At 43.8% G+C, this 18,283-nt stretch overlaps 1 protein-coding gene across 1 annotated transcript in view; it reads right to left on the reverse strand.

The window, feature by feature from the left end:
* Positions 1-4,179: 4,179 nt before the first annotated feature.
* NUFIP1 (nuclear FMR1 interacting protein 1) overlaps positions 4,180-18,283 on the reverse strand; it is a 37,319-nt gene continuing 23,215 nt past the window's right edge. The window contains exons 8-10 of the mRNA XM_090025471.1: positions 16,780-16,914; positions 14,909-15,150; positions 4,180-7,385 (exon numbers count right to left, since the gene is read on the reverse strand). Coding sequence (XP_089881597.1) covers positions 7,050-7,385; positions 14,909-15,150; positions 16,780-16,914 — 713 coding nt within the window. The 3' untranslated portion in view covers positions 4,180-7,049. The remainder of the gene's footprint in view (positions 7,386-14,908; positions 15,151-16,779; positions 16,915-18,283) is intronic.

Raw genomic sequence — 18,283 nt, forward strand, 5'->3', positions numbered from 1 at the left:
TGGCAAGATGCCTCTTCAGGAGGGGGTGGGGGGCAAAAGGGGCTGAAGCCCCTGGAGTCCGTGCAGCCCTCAATTTCTGGGGGCAATCATTCCTTTAGTTGCCTAATATGCCTTGATGCAATTTTTTTTTTTGAGGGAGGTTGCCCCAGGGCTTCCTAAATTTTTCTTTCAAACGACCACTGGGTGCTAGTAGTCCCTGCCTTATGGGCTAATTGCATGGCTCCATTCTGTCCCTACCATGCCCTATGCCCTGTAGATGGCATCCTCATTGATGTTCTTCGACTTAGATGCCCTCTGGGGCACCTGGACCCTCTCTGGTCCCACTCTCAGCCCGCCAATCCAGGCTCCAAACCGCTCCCTGGGTCCCTAGGAACTTCCACCTCCCCAAACCTCCCTTCTTGTTGTACTCTCTAAGCTGACCTTCAAGAGCTGCAGCCACCCTGCTGAGGTGTCCTCTCAGCAGGCTCATCTCAGGGCCTGGGCTTATACCTCACCTAAGCCCAGCCTTCCTCCAGGGTCAGATGACTCCATAAATCAACCCTGACTGCACCTGAAGGTTGCTTCAGCACTAGCTTTCCTGTTTCTTAAAGCGGCACCAAACCTCCTGCCACACTGATTTGAAATACGTCGTCTTGGTACAGCTCTGTGCTGAAGTTGCTTTACCAGGAGACTTAGTTTTTACTACAAGCTTGCAAGTGAAAGTGAAAGGCCCCCATTCCAAATTAGGTCCAGGAAATGTGACTAGCCCCTGGTTGGGGATACAAAAAAAGGTAGCTGAATGCAATACTTATTACTCCACACCCATGTGTGCTATTGGCTCTAGAAACTGATGGCCTTTGCTATGTCAGCCTAATGAAGCCATATGGCTAAGGTTGACCTTTGACTTTATATGCTCTTCCACACTTAAATTTACAATTAAAAAAACCTCAACTGCTAAACACTTGCTAAAGCAGGTATGTGCAATGTAAGTCTACCGCTCAAATCACTTCCCTCCTCTCTCGAATGTAAACAACATAACTTTACCTAAACAGTGGTTTGCATTTCTATGTGCTCCTTCTGTTTGCATGCACACTCACAACTGCAGTACACAGGGCCATTTAAATTTAGCACAGCCTTCCTGCTAGGTTTGCACATGCACTCACAAAAGCTGTGCACAGATAGTTACATATAGCTTTTTAAAAAATGAAAGGCAGGAGACACCAATATCATGAGAGGAAACATAGTTCCAAGAGAGTCTGTAGTAATGGGGTTTCCTAGGCTTGTTTGTTGTATATTCATCCTGTTCTTTCCTGATCTTATTTTGCTTTCATTTTGATTCTTTAGTTTCTGCTGTCAGTGAGGAGTCTTTAGGTTTAGACTCTTAACAAATTTAATCAAATCTCAACAGAAACAGTATTTTCTGATGAAAACTGCCCTAAAATTGATTTTTTAAAACTACTACTGTGCACTGGAACTCTCAGAGGAATCTCAAACCCATCCAATTTACCTCAATGTTTGCTTTATTTTACCATGTTGGCTTTTCTTTTTATATGACAGGAGGCTGTGCACACAGACTGCATAAAAGTCTATGTAGTATATGTACACTGAAAGAAGAGATGGAAAAATCATACCATGCCAAAAAGCCCACCTTCTCAAGACAGAAGGACCTGTTTAGGAAATGGATAAACTGAGAAACAAAGTTCCCGGATCCAAGTAAGAGTGAGAATAACACGAAGTAGGGAAGAGAGAATTTTAAGCCAGAAAAAACATTTCTGGATCACCTCAATAAGGGAATACAGACAACACCCTATCACCTCCCCAAGTAATAATAATGCTTACACAAAAGCATTCTTTGTGCATCTCTCTCAAATTACATTCAGAGGAAAGCTGAGCATTTCCCTTAGTTTACAGATAGGGAAACTGATGCACAGCCATTAAGTCAATAATGCAAGGCCAGTCAGTGCCAGGAAACAAAGCTGGAACTTCGACTCTCATTTCGAACCCTGCTGCCTTCCCCTTTCTTACACCCCTCAGCTATGGAATTTAAAGTACTTAGCTTCTCACCTTAATCCTCTCTTCGGGGTTGCTATTCAGCCCTCTGAAATCAGCTGCTGTGACTAGCCATCATTTTGCTTAAACACAAAACGGGACCCAGGATGTCTCCATCCAACTTCCTGCCAGTTTACTAAGAATCAAATTCCGAAGAACTTCAGAGCACACATGTATCCAACTACTTAACTTTAAAAACAAATGGCACAGGCATGTCAGCCATTGGTAGACAAGGTAGCTAATACAGGGAAGCTCATGCAAATGCTATTAGTTTCATGGGTCCAAACCCCTAGGCTTGGGTTCTGCACATATGAAACTGGAGCCAAAATAGTCCAGCTCTTCACTTAAAAAAAAAAAAATAAAAAAATCAAAGTTACAATAGCAGTGGCAGGTCCAAGTTGTTCACCAAGCCCCAAAATACTAGAACTAGAGGGGACCTGCTGAAATTAGTAGGCAATAGATTTAAATTAAGACAAACTTTATTTTTTATGTAACACTTTGTTAACTTGTGGAATCCATTGCTACAAGAGGTGGCAAAGGCAGATAACAGCCAGGTTCAAAAAGGGACTAAATATATTTATGGATGATAAATTTCTTAAATGGTTATTAAATAGAAAAGTTGGAGGAGTTTCCTCTGGCATCCCAAAATGAATACCGCTAGACACTAGGAAGGGTATTGAATAGGGGATAGATCACTCTAGATAAATCGGGTTCAATGCCCTCCCTCTATAACACCCACCCTGCCACCATTGGAGCTGGGATACTGGGCTAGATAGACAATTGATCTGACCCGGTATGGCACTTCTGACGTTCTTACAGTTGTAGATGGTTTGCATGGCAGGTTACCCATGCAGGGTGGTGATAATGAAAAGAGGGTCTTCCTTGCATCTTTCTAGCACGGGGGTGGGCAAAATCTGGTCTGCGAGGCTGTACCATCCAGCTGGCGAGGCCTCTAAAAAATTTACAAAAGAGTTAATATTGATCTGCCCTTGGTTCCTGTCAAAAGTGACAGAAACCAGGGGCAGTAGGACCCAGCAGGGCTTCTGGCCTGGGACCACGTAGCTGCACTGGTGCCGGAACCTCAGGTAAGGGGGGAGGTCGGGAGGACAGGGGAGGACCCCAGGCAGGGAAGGAGCCTGGGGAAAAGCAGCTCCTCCCCATCCCGTGGCCAAGCGCCCCTTGCTGCAGCTGCTTGCAGTCCACGCAGGGCTATCCCGAGCAGGCTGTGAGCGGCTGCAGCACGGGGTATCAGCTGCAGGGCAGGCAAGGGACCACTTTTTACCCCCACGCTCCAGCTTGTAACATGCCCCCACTGCCAGCTTGGGCCCCACACCAGCTCCAGGCTCACCCGCTGGGGCTACGCTGTGGCAGCAGCAGCTGCGGCCCCCCCCACTTGCTGCACTAGGCAGTGCTGGCCATGAGGCGGATGAGGGGCCGCTTTTCCCCCATGCTCAACACCAGCTTGTCTCCTGTCAGGGAGTGGGAGGTCAGGGCTGCACACTGCCCTCTGCCTGTACCACAGGGCTGGGGGGGGGCGGCCACTGGGAGTCAGCGGGTACACAGGGCCCACACCAGTGTCCCAGGGCCAGCACCAGCAGGGCCAAGAGCAGCGCGGCAGGAGTGCAAGGTCCCAGCTGGTGGGGGCTCTATGGAGCCAGGCCAGCTCCCCCTCTCCCTGCTGGTGCAGCCCAGCCTGGGTCCATAGAGCCCTGCCAGCCTGTGCCCCGCTCTGAGTCCCACCAGCACTGGCCCTGGGACATTGGTCCCAAGATGGTGACCAGGGGGCAGGGCACCTGTCAAGGGGTGGGGCTACCCATGCAGCCCAACAGCTTGCCAAACCTGAGTAAGCGGCCCTCCGCCCGAAATAACTGCCTGCCCCTGTTCTAGCAAGATAAGCTGATCCTACAGCTCAGTTCCTAGGAACTGCACCAAACTATTTCAGCACCACATCCATTTTATTCTACTTGCAATTCTGAAGTCCACAACTTTAGACTGCTACAGAGAGGTAGAGATCAACAAATAATGCTTGAAGTTCAGTGACACAAAGCCATTTAGAAGTAGTGACTCCTTATTCCCTTCATGAACAGAAGCAGACATAACAAGAAATGCATTGTTCTAAGCAACTTTTTAGTTGTGTATTAAGTTACAATCACCATTTCCAAACTAGACTAAGAGTTGCACAGAGCTATACAAGTCTGATTTCTGGATTAAGAAATGAGCCTGATTTTTAAGAAAGCCCAAGTTTACTGAATGTAAAGAGTCAGACACCCATAATTACATTTTCTGTAGCTAAGTTACAAAGCAAAAAAGGGGAAAAAGATTGTGATACACGTTATTTAAAAGTATTTTTATTTAAAGTGAGTCACAAAGGGCTCAAAGCAGGGTTTTTTTTAAAGCAGTCCTGCAATAAACCATCTAGAAAAAAAAAAAACCAAAATCAATTGAGGAAAATGAAAGGCTCTGTGGAGCATAATAAAAGAAATCAACTGCTGCAGATGAGAAACATTTACTATTGGGCTTCAAAGAGACATCTTCATAGTGGAGAATACCACCACAGAGCCTCAACATGGAACAAAGCAAAGCACTCAGGTACCTGACACGGCAGGACAGGATTTTATAGCATTAACATCACAACCTGAAGGCTAAATAAAGGTACTAGGAAAGCTGACTGGAATGTCAGGAAGTAGGATGCGAGACCCCCATGACCTACAAAAGCAACTGAAATGTTAAAAAAAAGGTTTTGATTTCTCTGCATTCCTAGTTCAGTACAACTCCAGCATGGGCCTACAAGTCTTCATTCATCTGTAGATGAGACGTTTCAGTGTTAAATATAGAAAGCATACATAGTAGGAAACCAGAAAATCAGCCCCTGATTTATAAGATGTAGGCTTTACGCAGTAAGCATGTTTCTTAGAAGTGTTCTTCCTCTTCCCTTCCCCCAAATGTAGGAGAGAGATTTTTTTTTTAAGTTTTTTGTACAATAAGGCCCAATTTAACAGGTCAGAGAAGACAGAAGTGCAAGCATTTTAGATTTGGGCTTTCCTTACCCAGGGTAGATGCTGCAACAACTGAAGCAACAGGGAGATTTGCCCTCAGCTTTAGTTACTTTCAGGGCTGAGGTGAAGGAGCAATTCAGTAGTCATAAGGTATTCACTTTCGTTCACTGCACTGTAGTCTCACCACATGCAGAGTCGATATAGACACACCCATAAATCCATTTTTGTAAGACTTCCTATGTCCTTAGCTAAATTTGCCTTGCTGGTTTTTCATTGTAATCAACTATTAAGAGTCACATGTTCATGCTAATGAAGTTAAGTGATAATATGTGGGACCACCATAGGAAGAATGAATCATCTTATTTGAAAAGTATAATATAACAAGTTTATGTTTTTTATATTAATCTATTTATATATACACACATTCCTAGGATTCACAACCCTCTTTAAGGGATGTTAATATTTAAATAATTCCATAAATTTATATAGTGCTTTACAATCATAGTGTAGCTATAAACAGCAGAATGATAAAGACAATTTTGAGCTATAACCTAGCACTCCTCCCTCCCTGAACAACATGTATTATTATACAGCTGGAAAGGCTTCTAAAGCAAAGCAGGTGAACATAAAACACATATAGTTATTAGGTAATACAAAAATCCTGCAATCCTTAGTATTTAGCAAGTGATTGGAAAGGGGTAGTTGTATCAGAATTGACCAAAGCAAGTAAAACCAATCCCTGAGAAGGCAATTTAACTCAGAAACTGAGCCCACAGTATTTAATCATGGCTAAAATATTAAATGGAGGGATTTTTTTCAGTTGGTGAATGAAATAAAAGATAATTTTCACATCACATTTTCAATGGAAGTGTGACAAACACATGAATGTTACTAAAAGGTATCTGACAAGTAAACAGACACTAATCATCAGAGATAGTGAACTTGCTTCAAAAGCCTCAACTGATGCAAGTTAAGTTCAAAATAGCTGGTGTGATATTTACACTAGGTCACAACACAGAAGAATGAACATTTTGTACAAGTGAAATTAATAGCATGATTCCTGAGAAAGCCACTAGATATATCACCAGCATCATAAAAATGAATCAAATGAGACAGGCTCTAGAATGCCAGATAATAAGGCCTTAATTTTACATAAAAAGTTAGGGAAGATAAATGGTAACTCATCCTAGTAAGTTTCCTAGACAAATATTAAGTGAAATATAGAATTCATTCCTTCATGCAATAAAAACCCATTTCAGGAGCTAGCTCAGTCATGAAACAACCAGCTATTGTAGTTGAGGCCTGAGATGGCACTAAAAAAGTCTGAAGTCATAGCCCCACCATTAAACCATTGCTAGAAAGCCAGAGTTTTGACTGGTCACTTGTAAGAATGATTTCAAATCAAATCTGTACTTCCCACGACTCTCCACCCCACCACCCAGAGCCACCAGTTTCACCGTGTTTCCATTTCTTTGCTCAACTGATTGATTTACCAAGCCAAAGACAGAACTAATATGAATGAAGTTTTCAGTGCCAAACCAAATTATTTTATTTTCTTCAGTTTAATACTTTGAACCAGTAAAACCCGTGAACTGTATCCAATTTGTATTCCGCAACATTGCACACCCTCCAGCTGTACCTGCTTGCTAAAAGTTAGAGAACCCCATTTTACAACAGCAGAATTTTGACCGGATACTGACTTTAAACACTGGCCTGGTGTGCACTGAAGCAGTCCTCAGTTGAAAAAGAGGGAAGGAAATACTGCTGTTGAAGATTAAAATTCTGTTATACCACTGCTGCTTTTCAACTCGAGTCAGAATCACCCAAAAATGGAGACAGGTTTCTAATGAGAATGGTCACTTCTGGCAAACATCTTAGATTATTTTAAGGGTTCTTGAGGTCCAAAATACAATTGGTTATTTTGCTATCCTAACGTCTTTCAAAAAATATATATATATGTCATGTAAAAAAAAAAAGCAGCAAGTCTAGGGTCTCTCATCCTGAACAGACACCATGTAGCAAACATCAGTTTTCTTCACACTGCACTGCTGGTGTTTCCCATATCTCCTCATCCACAGACTGAATCATTTGTGATGTCTGAGCTAAGACTGCTTTCTCACTCTGAGCTATAAATAATGTATTCTGTTCTCCTCCTGCTAATTGAAGGTCAGAGCTACAAGAATCATTATACCCATCAAGTCTGTCTGTCAAAAATTCTACTGCATCTCTAGAAGCCTGTCCAGCCTCTGCTTTAGCTACTGGCTCTGCCTTCAGCTGAAGTCCAAACATGTCATTTCGGATGATGTATCGTACGCACTGCAAAATCACATTCCTTTCATGGCGTATGTCCTGGGCCAATAACTGGAAGGAAAGAGAGAAAGTGATGCATATTTCCATTATTATTTGTCAGCAACAGATGCAAATATAATAAGATCTGGGGGGGACAGTTATTTAAAATAGGTTTTCAAATAAGCTCCGAAACAAGACCTGAAAACAGAGACAGGAAAGTCTGTCCTACTAACACAAATATGAAACTTAAAGCCACCAAGCCCCTAATTCAAATCTTAGCTCTACCACTGACTTATGTTGGGATTACAGGAAAGCCAGTTCCATATGTAAAATAAGAATATTTCGCAGGTGGAGCAAGGCTCTCAGGAGGTTGAATGCTGCAATTCATTTAAATATTGAAGTACTGACTTCTGGTGGGGAAAAAGCACATGGGATGCGTAAAAGTTATGTGTACCTGTCTAAAGGGTGAGACCAGCAATTCAGAAAATATTTAACCCCATCACTATACTAGAGGAGGTCAACCAACCAACCTGGGAAACATGGACAGCATCTTTTTTATTGTTATCATTTCTAGTTTATACAGATGGCAGGAAAGTCAGCAAATATACCCCAAATACCATGAATTGTTCATGTATAAATTCACATATTGCAAATTCTTCATTGTAAGAACCATGCCTTTGTGTATGTTTATAAGGCTCTCTTTACAACATGGGTACCCAGATGCTGGTTGGGATATCTAAATGTTATGTTTATTCATAATTAATACCTGCAATAAACTTATTCCAGCCCTTGAGCAGCATACTGCAGTACCAAGAATCAACACGTATTCGGACTTTTCAGACCACAGAAGTTACTTCTGTCAGACCACACAGATTACCTAACATAACATCACATACCTATGATAAGTCTGTTCATCTGGGATACATATTTACAAAAATAGCTCAAGTAGATAGATACCACGTTAAGAACTGATTAAGCCTAAATATTAGTGTCTATTCTGAAATGTAGTCCTCTAGATTAAGATTTGTCAAAGCTTATTCAGTAAACTGCTGAAGGCATTCATTATTTACTGTAAACTCCTGCCAATACTTATACACAGTTAGCTTAGTATTTCAAAATCATATTTTGCAGACTGTCATACTGTGAATGTTAGGAGTAATCTAAACTTTAAGCAAGCAAGGAGTATAACGTAAACAAATTAAACTTGTGACTACCTTAGTCCTTTACAAGAGAACAGTCATAAGAAGTGTGTATTCAACTTGCCCTGTAGAGTTTGATGGAAGCATTCTTTATCATAAAATTTATTTCCAAAAGAGAAGTCTATTCAGCCATTTTAAATAAGTTTTTGTTTGCTATTCAGAATGGTTAGCAAACAGTGCTGTAGGCAGTTAGTCTATAAAATGAATACCTTCTGCATTTGCCAATATTAAAGCACTAGTTGAGACACTAAAGCTTACTGTAGTTCATGCTCCTATCCTCACATGCATGCACACAAACGTGTGCATTAGAGCAAGGTGTAGGGCTGCATCATTAATTCTTTTTGCAAGACCTGGAATAACTAAAGAATTCACAAGTGGTGACAAAGATGAAGTGGAATGCAGGATCATCCTTAGCTAACAACAAATAAAGCTTCTTAACAGCCCATCTGTCACATTATATATAGCCTATACCAGTAACTATATTCATAACACCTTTGCCTACTTTATGCAGTGAAGGATACTGGTAGAAATGGGCTGTATGGGTTTTTTTGCTATTCTCAGTCAACACTATGCATCTTTAAGCATACAGTGCTATGAATGTGGCTAAGATGAACATAACTTGATAGTATCCAAACTGATTATTTAATGAATGCCAACAAAATGGTCTGCACTGCAACTACAAAAGTCTGTTTTGTAGGAAAAAAGCCACATTATATCTTCCTTCAACAGGCATGCTTCTGCCATTCTCTTCATTTCCCTAGGCTGCTCACAGTTGAGGCTACTTCTAACAATGGAATTCAGTTCTGAAAACCTCTCATTTGAAAACCCACTCTATTTCCTCGCCTTTCCTGGTACAAGGAAAAGAGTAGTCTTTATACAATATATTAAGGTTAAAAAAAAGAAAAGAAAGAAAGATAGAAAAGAAAGATAGAAACACGTGTTTTACAACTACTCCAGGCAGCTAAGATCCCCACCCACCATACTATCTATCTCCTGTTCACTGCTTCCCTCCATGCGTAGGACTTCACAGTAGTGTCCAAGTTTTCTTATTACAGTCCTTACAGCTTTGATTGCCAACTGTTTTGTAGTTTACTACTCCTTCAGTTTTTCTTGTCTGAAAAATGGACTTAGGTGTGCACATCCATGCATGCATTTGTGTGTACGTGTCTGTAAGGAACCTTCTTCTGTAGCCTGGGGTTATGATCATGTTGGGGCAGGGTGGGAGTCTCCACTGCCCATCTCTGCTGGCATTTCAGGCACTGGCGAAATGCCTCAGGCTCTCTTCTGCACCTCTGGCATACAATTCAAGTCAGTCACCCAGCTGTAGCAGGTGGGCTGCACCAGGTAGACTTGGGTGCTGGAGCTGGCCCCAGCTGGCAGCGGCAGCAGCAGCAGCAACAACATGCCATCACCTGCATCATCCACATGCTCCACAGTTGGTGAATGCAGAGTTTTAAAAAGACAAAAAACAAAAACAAAAAAAACCCCTGCACTCACCGGCTCTGGCAGCAGCAATTGGGGCCTCTGGGCTCTTTTGGCAGAGCCCCCTTGCACAGTGGGAATCGTTCCCCTACCCCACCGCCTAGCACCCGTGCGATAGCTGCCACGTGGTGCAGGTCCAGTGTGGCTCGGCAGGACACTACATGCTGTCCTGGAGCTGGGGCAGTTCCAGCAGTCAGCCAGAGCTCCTGGTTAGATTCCCCAACTCTCCGATCATTCCCACAGCTCTTCCCATGGGGTGCAGTCCCCACGTCACATGTGGCATTTCAGCAGGCTACCGCTGCCAGATGGTGAAATAGCCCAGAGCCGCCACCATCCTCAGCTGGCAGCACCAGTCTACAGTCATCCCGCATCATCCAGGGACCCCATGCCCCCCGGGAAGAGCTGGGGGAAATTAGACCTGAACGTTCCCCCAGCACCCAGTTTGATTCCCCAGTCCCCGGCTCAATTTCCCAGCTCTTCCCAGGGGGCACAGGCCCCCAGATCTATGCGCCAGGTTTCAGCAGGCTGCTGCTACAGGCTGGGGCCAGCAGAAGCACTACTATGTTCCCAGAGCTCAATGTGGGCTGCATCAAGTGACGACTGCTGGCCCCAGCCTGCAGCAGCAGCCTGCTGAAACCTCATGCACAGCTCCAGGGCCTGTGCCCCCTGAGAAAAGCTGGGGAAATGATCAGAGTGCTGGGGTAATTAAACTGGGAGTTACACATCAATATCAAATTAGTCCTTCCCCACTCTTCCCCCTCCCTCTCCTTAGTTTGTTTAGCTGCAAGCAAGCCCAGCTTTGAAACATTTTGAAAGTTTTGGAATGTTTCAAGTGCCCTCATTTCGTTTTGATTTTACTGTTTCAAGCTCAAAACAACTTCAAAATGAAACACCCGTTAAAATGCCACACAGCCCTAGTGGATGCAGCTGCACGCTGAGCTGTGTGTACTGTTGCCGCCGCTTCGGAAGCAACATGATGCCATGTGCCTGCCACGCTCAGGACACAGAACCCAGCAAGCAGTGGGCAGCCCACCTCTGCCTTGTGCACAGATCCTGGGGGCACTTGCCCCCTTCCCCCTCAAGCCTCTTCTGAGAGGCACACAAGGGCAAGAGCCCCCCCACCCTGCTGGACAAGCCGCCCAGGCTCCAGGAGTCCCACCACCCACCCCAGGATCCTATTAACCCCTGCTCCACTCCCTCCCTTTGTGGAGGCCTCAGTCTTCACCCCCCGCATGCCACTTCCCCGACTTACCTGCTGTGGTGGGCAATGCTCTGCATGCTACGTGGCTGCAATCCTAGCTGCCTGCAGGTTCTGTGTCTGTTTGTGCACATCCCAACCCCTTGCAGCTGCCAAGAGCCCATGCTCAGCCTGCCCTACAGACCTCTGTGCTGCCCCATATTTGAGGTGGCTAAGCCACATTAGCCCCAGCCTTCCATTGCCTATGCTCGCGACGGGGCAAATTTTGTGGTTTCCACAGTCCGCGAAATCATGATTCTCAGGACCCTAACTGGGGGCGGGGGGCACAGAGGGAGGAAGAGACTTGGTAAAATGTAGTGGCCTGTTATATACAGAAGGTCAGAGTAAGAGGATCTGCTGGTCCCTTTCACAGATTTCATAGACATTAGGGCTGGAAGGGACCTCAGAAGATCATTGAGTCCAGCCCCACACCCAAAGGGCAGGAAGTCAGCTGGGGTCATAGGATCCCATCAAGATGAGCATCCGATTTGCTCTTGAAGGTGTTCAATGTAGGTGCTTGAACCACCTCTGATGGCAGGCTGTTTCAGAAATTCTTCTTTATGTCCAGCCTGAAATGGTCATGCAGTAGTTTATAACCGTTCGACCTCATCATCCCGTGGGACACTCTGGTGAACAAGCGTTCCCCCAGATCCTGGTGGTCACCCCTGACAAACTTATAGGTGGCCATCAGATCACCCCTGAGCCTGCACTTTTACAGGCTAAAGAGCCTCATAGCTCTCAGCCTGTTGTCATAAGGTCTGTTTTCCTGACCTCTAATCATGCATGTGGCTCTTCTCTGGACTCTCTCAGGCTTCTCCACATCCTTTTTGAATTGTGGAGCCCAAAACTAGATGCAGTACTCCAGCTGCGGCCTTACCAAGGTAGAGTATAAGGGGAGAATGATGTCCCGGGATTTGCTTGAGAAGCATCTATGGATGCAAGCCAGCGTTTTGATCATTCGCTAGCCGCAGCATCGCATTGCAGGCTCATGTTCATCTTGTGGTCAATGATGACCCCCAAGTCTCTTACTTCCGTAGTGCTATCCAACGTAGCACTGCCGAGCCTATAAGGAAGCTGCAGGTTTTTCCTCCCAAGGTGGAGAACCTTGCATTTTTCAGTGTTAAACACCATGAGGTTCTCATCCGCCTATTTGCTGAGCTTGTCCAGGTCAGCCTGGATCACCCGCCTATCTTCTGGCGTGGATGCTTTGCCCCAAAGTTTGGTGTCATCGGCGAACTTGGCCAGTCCACTCCTGACTCCAATGTCCACATCATTAATGAAGATGTTGAACAGGATGGGTCCCAGGACAGAGCCTTGAGGGACCCCACTGGTCACAGGGCAACAGGATGAGTGACTGCCATCAATTACAACCCTCTGTGTCCGACCACGGAGCCAGTTTCCCAGCCAGCGGATCGTGGTGGAGCCAAGGCCACAACTGGGCAGTTTGGCCAAGAGGTGATCATGGGATACCAGATCAAAGGCTTTTCTGAAGTCAAGATATATGACATCAATCTCTTCTCCCTTGTCCAAGTGATAGGTCACCTGGTCATAGAAGGAAGGAAATGAGATTGGTCAAACAAGACCTACCCGCAACAAACCCGTGCTGGCTATCCCTTAGACTGTTAGCCTGGGCCAGTCCATCAAGGATGGCCTCCTTAATAAACTTTTCCAAGATCTTCCCCAGGATAGAAGTCAGGCTAATGGGCCTGTAGTTAGCCGGATCCACTCTCCTCCCTTTCTTGAAGATCGGCACCACATTGGCCTTCTTCCAGTCTTCGGGCACTACACCAGAGCGCCAGGAGTTTTCAAAGATCTGTGCCAGGGGCTGGGCTATGACGCTCGCCAGCTCCCCGAGTACTCTGGGGTGCAGATTGTCAGGGCCGGCTGATCTGAAGGTATCCAGCTTCTCAAGGTGTTCCTTCATGAGGTCAGCATTTATGGAGGGTAGGGGATCCCCATCACCCGGATCTCCCTGCCCCATAGCAGGCATGAGCATCCCATGGGACTGATGAAAGACTGACGCAAAGTACCTATTTAATAGGTTGGCTTTTTCCTGGGCGTCAGTTCTCAGTTGCCCCATCTGGTTTAGCAGGGGTCCAACGTTGCCCTTGCTTTTCCTCCGGCTCCCCACATACCTGAAAAAGGACTTTTTGTTGTCCTTGATGCTTGAAGCTAGTTGGAGTTCAGTTGCAGCCTTGGCTTTCCTGGTTTGCTCCCTGCAGGACCAGACTAGTGCAGCATAATCCTCCTTGGAGGTGAATCCCGTCCTTCATCCTTTGTAGGCTTTCCTTTTTAGCCACAGGAGGTCCGCTAGGTCCCTAGAGAGCCAGGAGGGCTGCTGTGCCTTCTTGCTGCCTTTCCTCTGTGTTGGAATAGATTTAGCTTGTGCATTGAGGATCGCTTCCTTGAGAAGCAACCACTCTTCTTGAACTCCCATCTCCCTGGGGTCATGGTCCCCGAGGGCCTGACCGACAAGCCTCTTGAGCTTGTCAAAGTCGGCTTTTCTGAAGTCAAGGACTTCTGTGTTGCTGACTGACTTGCCAGCTTTATGGCGGATGGTGAAGGTGATCAGCTCATGGTTGCTGTCACCCAGCTTCCCATCGATCACTAGGTCGCCGATTAGGTCGTCCCCCATAGCCAGTACCAGGTCGAGCAGCGCTTTGCCTCTCATTGGCCCATAGACTTCTTAAGTCAGGTAGAGGTCATCCACGCACGAGAGAAAGCTTTGCGACCGCTCGGATTTTGCTGAGTGATCTTCCCACGAGATGTCCGGGTAATTGAAGTCACCCATGACAACCAAGGTCCTGGAGCAAGCGGCCTCAGTCAGTTCCCAGGCGAACTCCTGGTCAAGCTCAGGACTTTGAGTGGGAGGTCTGTAGTAGACTCCCACTGTTGTGTCCCCTGTGCCGTTTTTCCCACAAATTTTTACCCAGAGGGTCTCTAGCTGTCTTTGAGCTATAAAAACCCCTATGAACTGAAAAGAAAATTAAGTCACTGCTGATTTTATACCAGAAGGTAAGCAATAGAGCAACTGCACAGGATGAAGATGGATTTTTGTTTAAGCTAGTTTAGTTAGTCCCAATAGCCTCTGAATGCCCTGGTCTCCTCTACAGCATTATGGTATCAAGGCAAGCCATTTCTTGGGTTCCAACAATTTCTTCATGGTACAAGGCAATGTTCACGGCAGTCAGACTTACTAAGCTTCATTTCTATATGTGGAGAGAAGCCTATACATAAGAGAGGTTACCTGAGAACCTCTTTTCTGGCTGATCAGAAATATGGGTTGATGTGCCTTCCACTATGCTTCAGCCAGAACAGAGGTGCTCACTCCATCACCCAAAACCAAACAGCAAGAGAAGGGTAAGCATAGTGACAAACAAAAACAAACATCTTATTTACAACAGAAACAAAAGGTTTTCCCTGCAGACTAGCTTCATTGATAAGTTTTCACCTTTTGTTCATCAAGCCAAACTATTATCTGAAGCATACCATGAAGCAATCTATTTACATATTTAAGCTCAACCTTTCTGCTAAACTGAATGCGTATGCAGCATCTATCTGAAGAAAGAACTGTTGCTAATAAAGAGCTTTAAGTTACAACAAGTAAGACCTCAATTATACTGTTAAAATAAAAAAAAACAAAACTTGTGTGTCAGTGGTTTAGGAAAGCACATTACCATTTCCAGGAGTGTTGGACGACGTTTGGATGGTACTGGGAGAGACTTCTTTCCCCGTTTATTAGAACCTCTGTAAGCCCCTGTGTTTGTATTTGAGCTTCTTAATGTTGCACTCGTACACTTTGTATGTTCTTCGTGGTTCACATTATTCAGACTGTGAGGTATATTTGAAGCCTGGGAAGCATTTCTCAGCATGATCTGGTTTTCCTCAAGAGTTTTAGTTACAATCTTGACAGGAACTTCTAAGGACATAGAACAAATGGTAAGCTCTCAAAAAAAATCTCAAATGCCTCAATTGATACTGATATATCCCATTTTTGATAGATTACCAGTTACCATCCTAATATTAACAAGCTGCGATTTAAAGAAGCTCAAGATAGTTTTTACAAAGCATGGTATCACATCACCTATTCCCAGAAGCTGCAGTAGCAAATGCAAAAATTAGGTGCTTTGGCCAATATCAGAAAGACCCCAAGAGCAAAATTCTGGAATGGATCTTTGTTCTTTTTGCAGCAATACATACCAGCAAAGAGGATGAATGGCCCAGGGACTGAGGTGCTACTTAAGACACAGGAGACCAGAATTCAATTCCCCGTCATGTCAAATTCTCTGTGTGACCTTGGGCAAACTACTTCATCTCTATGCTTTAGCTCCCTCTTTGTAAAACTGGGAGCAACCACATCTCTCTACCTACTTTAAAGAATGGCAAGCAATTTACTTGTTCTTCAGCACTGACTGAAAGAACACTTTCTGATTTTTATTCTTTTTGGACAAGCTAATGGACAGTGACTTTGAGGGAAGTCACTGAAACATTTATGTAGATAAATCACGGCTTGTACCCTAAAGTGTGTTTACTGTTCTTTTTAGGCATGCGTTTTAATACAATTAAGTGGTTGTGCTAATCCAATTTAAAAACAAACAAACAAACCAACCAACCAACCAACCAATTAGCAGGCATTCAGTATCATAGTGGGTCTTGTAAAAGGATCTCTACCTCGAGCTAAAACATACACACACACAAATATTTTCTTGTACACAATATGCCCCAGAATATAATACACACTTTTTTTCCCCAAAGGCAGAATGAAGTGAAAAGATTTTTCTTCAGAGAATGTGAATAGCAGCAGTTAGGGAGTTAAGCCTGCTCTTGTTCTCCTCCCTGTGGATACATGCAGATTTTACTTTGTTTCTGGTAAGCAGCACAACCTGCTCTTACCATCTCCATCACATATAATGTAAATTTTTAAATTTCCTGCAGCTGCTTTTTTTTTTTTTTTTTTAGAAGGGAAAATGTGTGTACTGTATACAAGAAAATACAGTATTGCATCTTGAAGCACAATGGCAAAGTTACATTGCCCCCAAGAATACCTAGTAGGTGCCTTCTCTAGAAAGTGTTAAAACCTTGGAGATTAGTGAATCCAGTTAGTGCCCTCATCCAACGTAATTTTACAGCAAGGTAGAAAGACGGCTAGCTTCCCACCTACATGCCTCTGAAAACTATACAACTTAAACAGCTCAGGAACAGGCTGACCCCAAAAGTAAATTTAATCTCCATGTTCAGATTGAGATAGCAGGAAAAGGCAGATATCAGGGGGCAACTCCTCTCCCACCACCAAACAAGCATGCCACATTTAGAAACTTGAATGTCATATAATATTTATTAGTAGAGACTAAAAACTAGATGGACCATGAGTCTGACCCAGTACAGCACCTTTGATGCTCTCAGTCAGTGAACCCTAAGTGGGCAAACAATGTACTCTGTGTGCTTCTTTTGTATAATGTGTTCTCTCCGCTGGGAAGCTACCACTGGGGTGCCTGTCCCTGCCCCCCACCCGAAGGAGGAAAAAAAGGCTCATTAAGCACCAACTCACCTTCTGGCTCACTGTCACTATCCGTTGCACTGCCATAGTTAGCCACAAGTGAACTCAGGGCCGAGGTTACCTGCTTTGGAATTACAGTTAGTCCCACCTTTCCATCCTCCATGGCTGCTTCATCCTTGTCAGATTCTGCAAGGAAGTACCGAGATCTGTCAGTGATCCTTTCTATAAACAGCCATCTTTATCACTCACCCTGCTCTCAAATAACAAATACCTGCTACAAGTGTCAGACAGGCTGCTCAGCATCCTGGTTTGATAAAATACATGCCTACATACTTTCCATAAACATTCAGAGGCAGAGTTGTTTAAACACTGGTTTACAGTCCTCACAAAGAGACTAAAAAGGAAAAACAGCTTGACTTCCCTGAACAAAAGCTTGGGTTTTTGGCTCCGTCTTCATAAAGTCAATTTAATTACATGTTATGTTATTAATTGCAGGTAGCAGACAGAGAAGAAGTGTTTTAGTCTTACTTGATGTAGTCCAGTGAAAGATATGTTCAGACTTTAGTTGTTTTCTGGAGGAGAATTCACATTTAAAATGAAAATTTCCAAGAGAGAAAAATCTTTAGGGGAGTAGAGTTATTTTTAGAGAATATTCAGAATCAAAGCATCTTAGCTATTTATAATGCTTTAAAAAGCAAGATCTTGCTGTTAAAAACAGTGCAACACAATGCCAGGCAGATGAAATGTGAGATAAAGGGATCAACATCTGAGAAATGGAGCAAAAACTACTAAGAACGCCCAAAAGCAAACTTGCAAAACCACTGATAATCTTATTTAATATGGAGGACCCATATGTAACAACAGATCACTTCATTTAGAGGAATCTCAAAAGTCTCAGCTAGGAAGAGAGGTATGACATGTTCTTTTATAAACGAGTCTAGATACAAATTTTGGGAAACATTAAGAGAACCCTATTAGGAACACCATCAAAATGGTTTCTGCTGAGACTGAATGGAAGCCTGGTTGCAGGCTGAACTATTAATTAAAAAAAAAGAGCAAGGTATTTTCCCAATTACAGGAATTGTACAATACCTCTTTCACTGCCTTCAGCCATAGGAGTTACTTACTTCTAGAAGTACACTTTAAACTGTACTTGGAGTTACTGTTAGCCTGACAGGAACCAATGTCATTTGGTTAAGTAAAACTCAAGTGGCAGGAACTTAATTATTTGGGGTGGGGGGAGGATTTTAAATCGCTCTCTTTTTTTTTTTTTGTATTTTATCATCCAAAAGAAAAAGGCAGCTTCTCACTGGAGGGCAACAATAAAAACCTGTCAACTCGCAACTACATTAACCTTTATACCAAGTTTAGCACTTTATTTTTTTACTAATATTAAGATTTGTTAATTTTACCAATGTTAAAAATGCTCAACATTTCTAGATGAAGTTTTGCTTGTCTCAAGCTAAACTGGGATGAAACCATCTAAAAAACAGCTTTTGAAAAATTTTATACAAAATACTTGAACTGCAGGAGACAAGGATTTTGGTAGGTGACA

Source organism: Crocodylus siamensis, chromosome 1, assembly GCF_052110815.1.
Source record: "Crocodylus siamensis isolate JL-2025a chromosome 1, ASM5211081v1, whole genome shotgun sequence".
NCBI classification, from domain to species: Eukaryota; Metazoa; Chordata; order Crocodylia; family Crocodylidae; genus Crocodylus; species Crocodylus siamensis.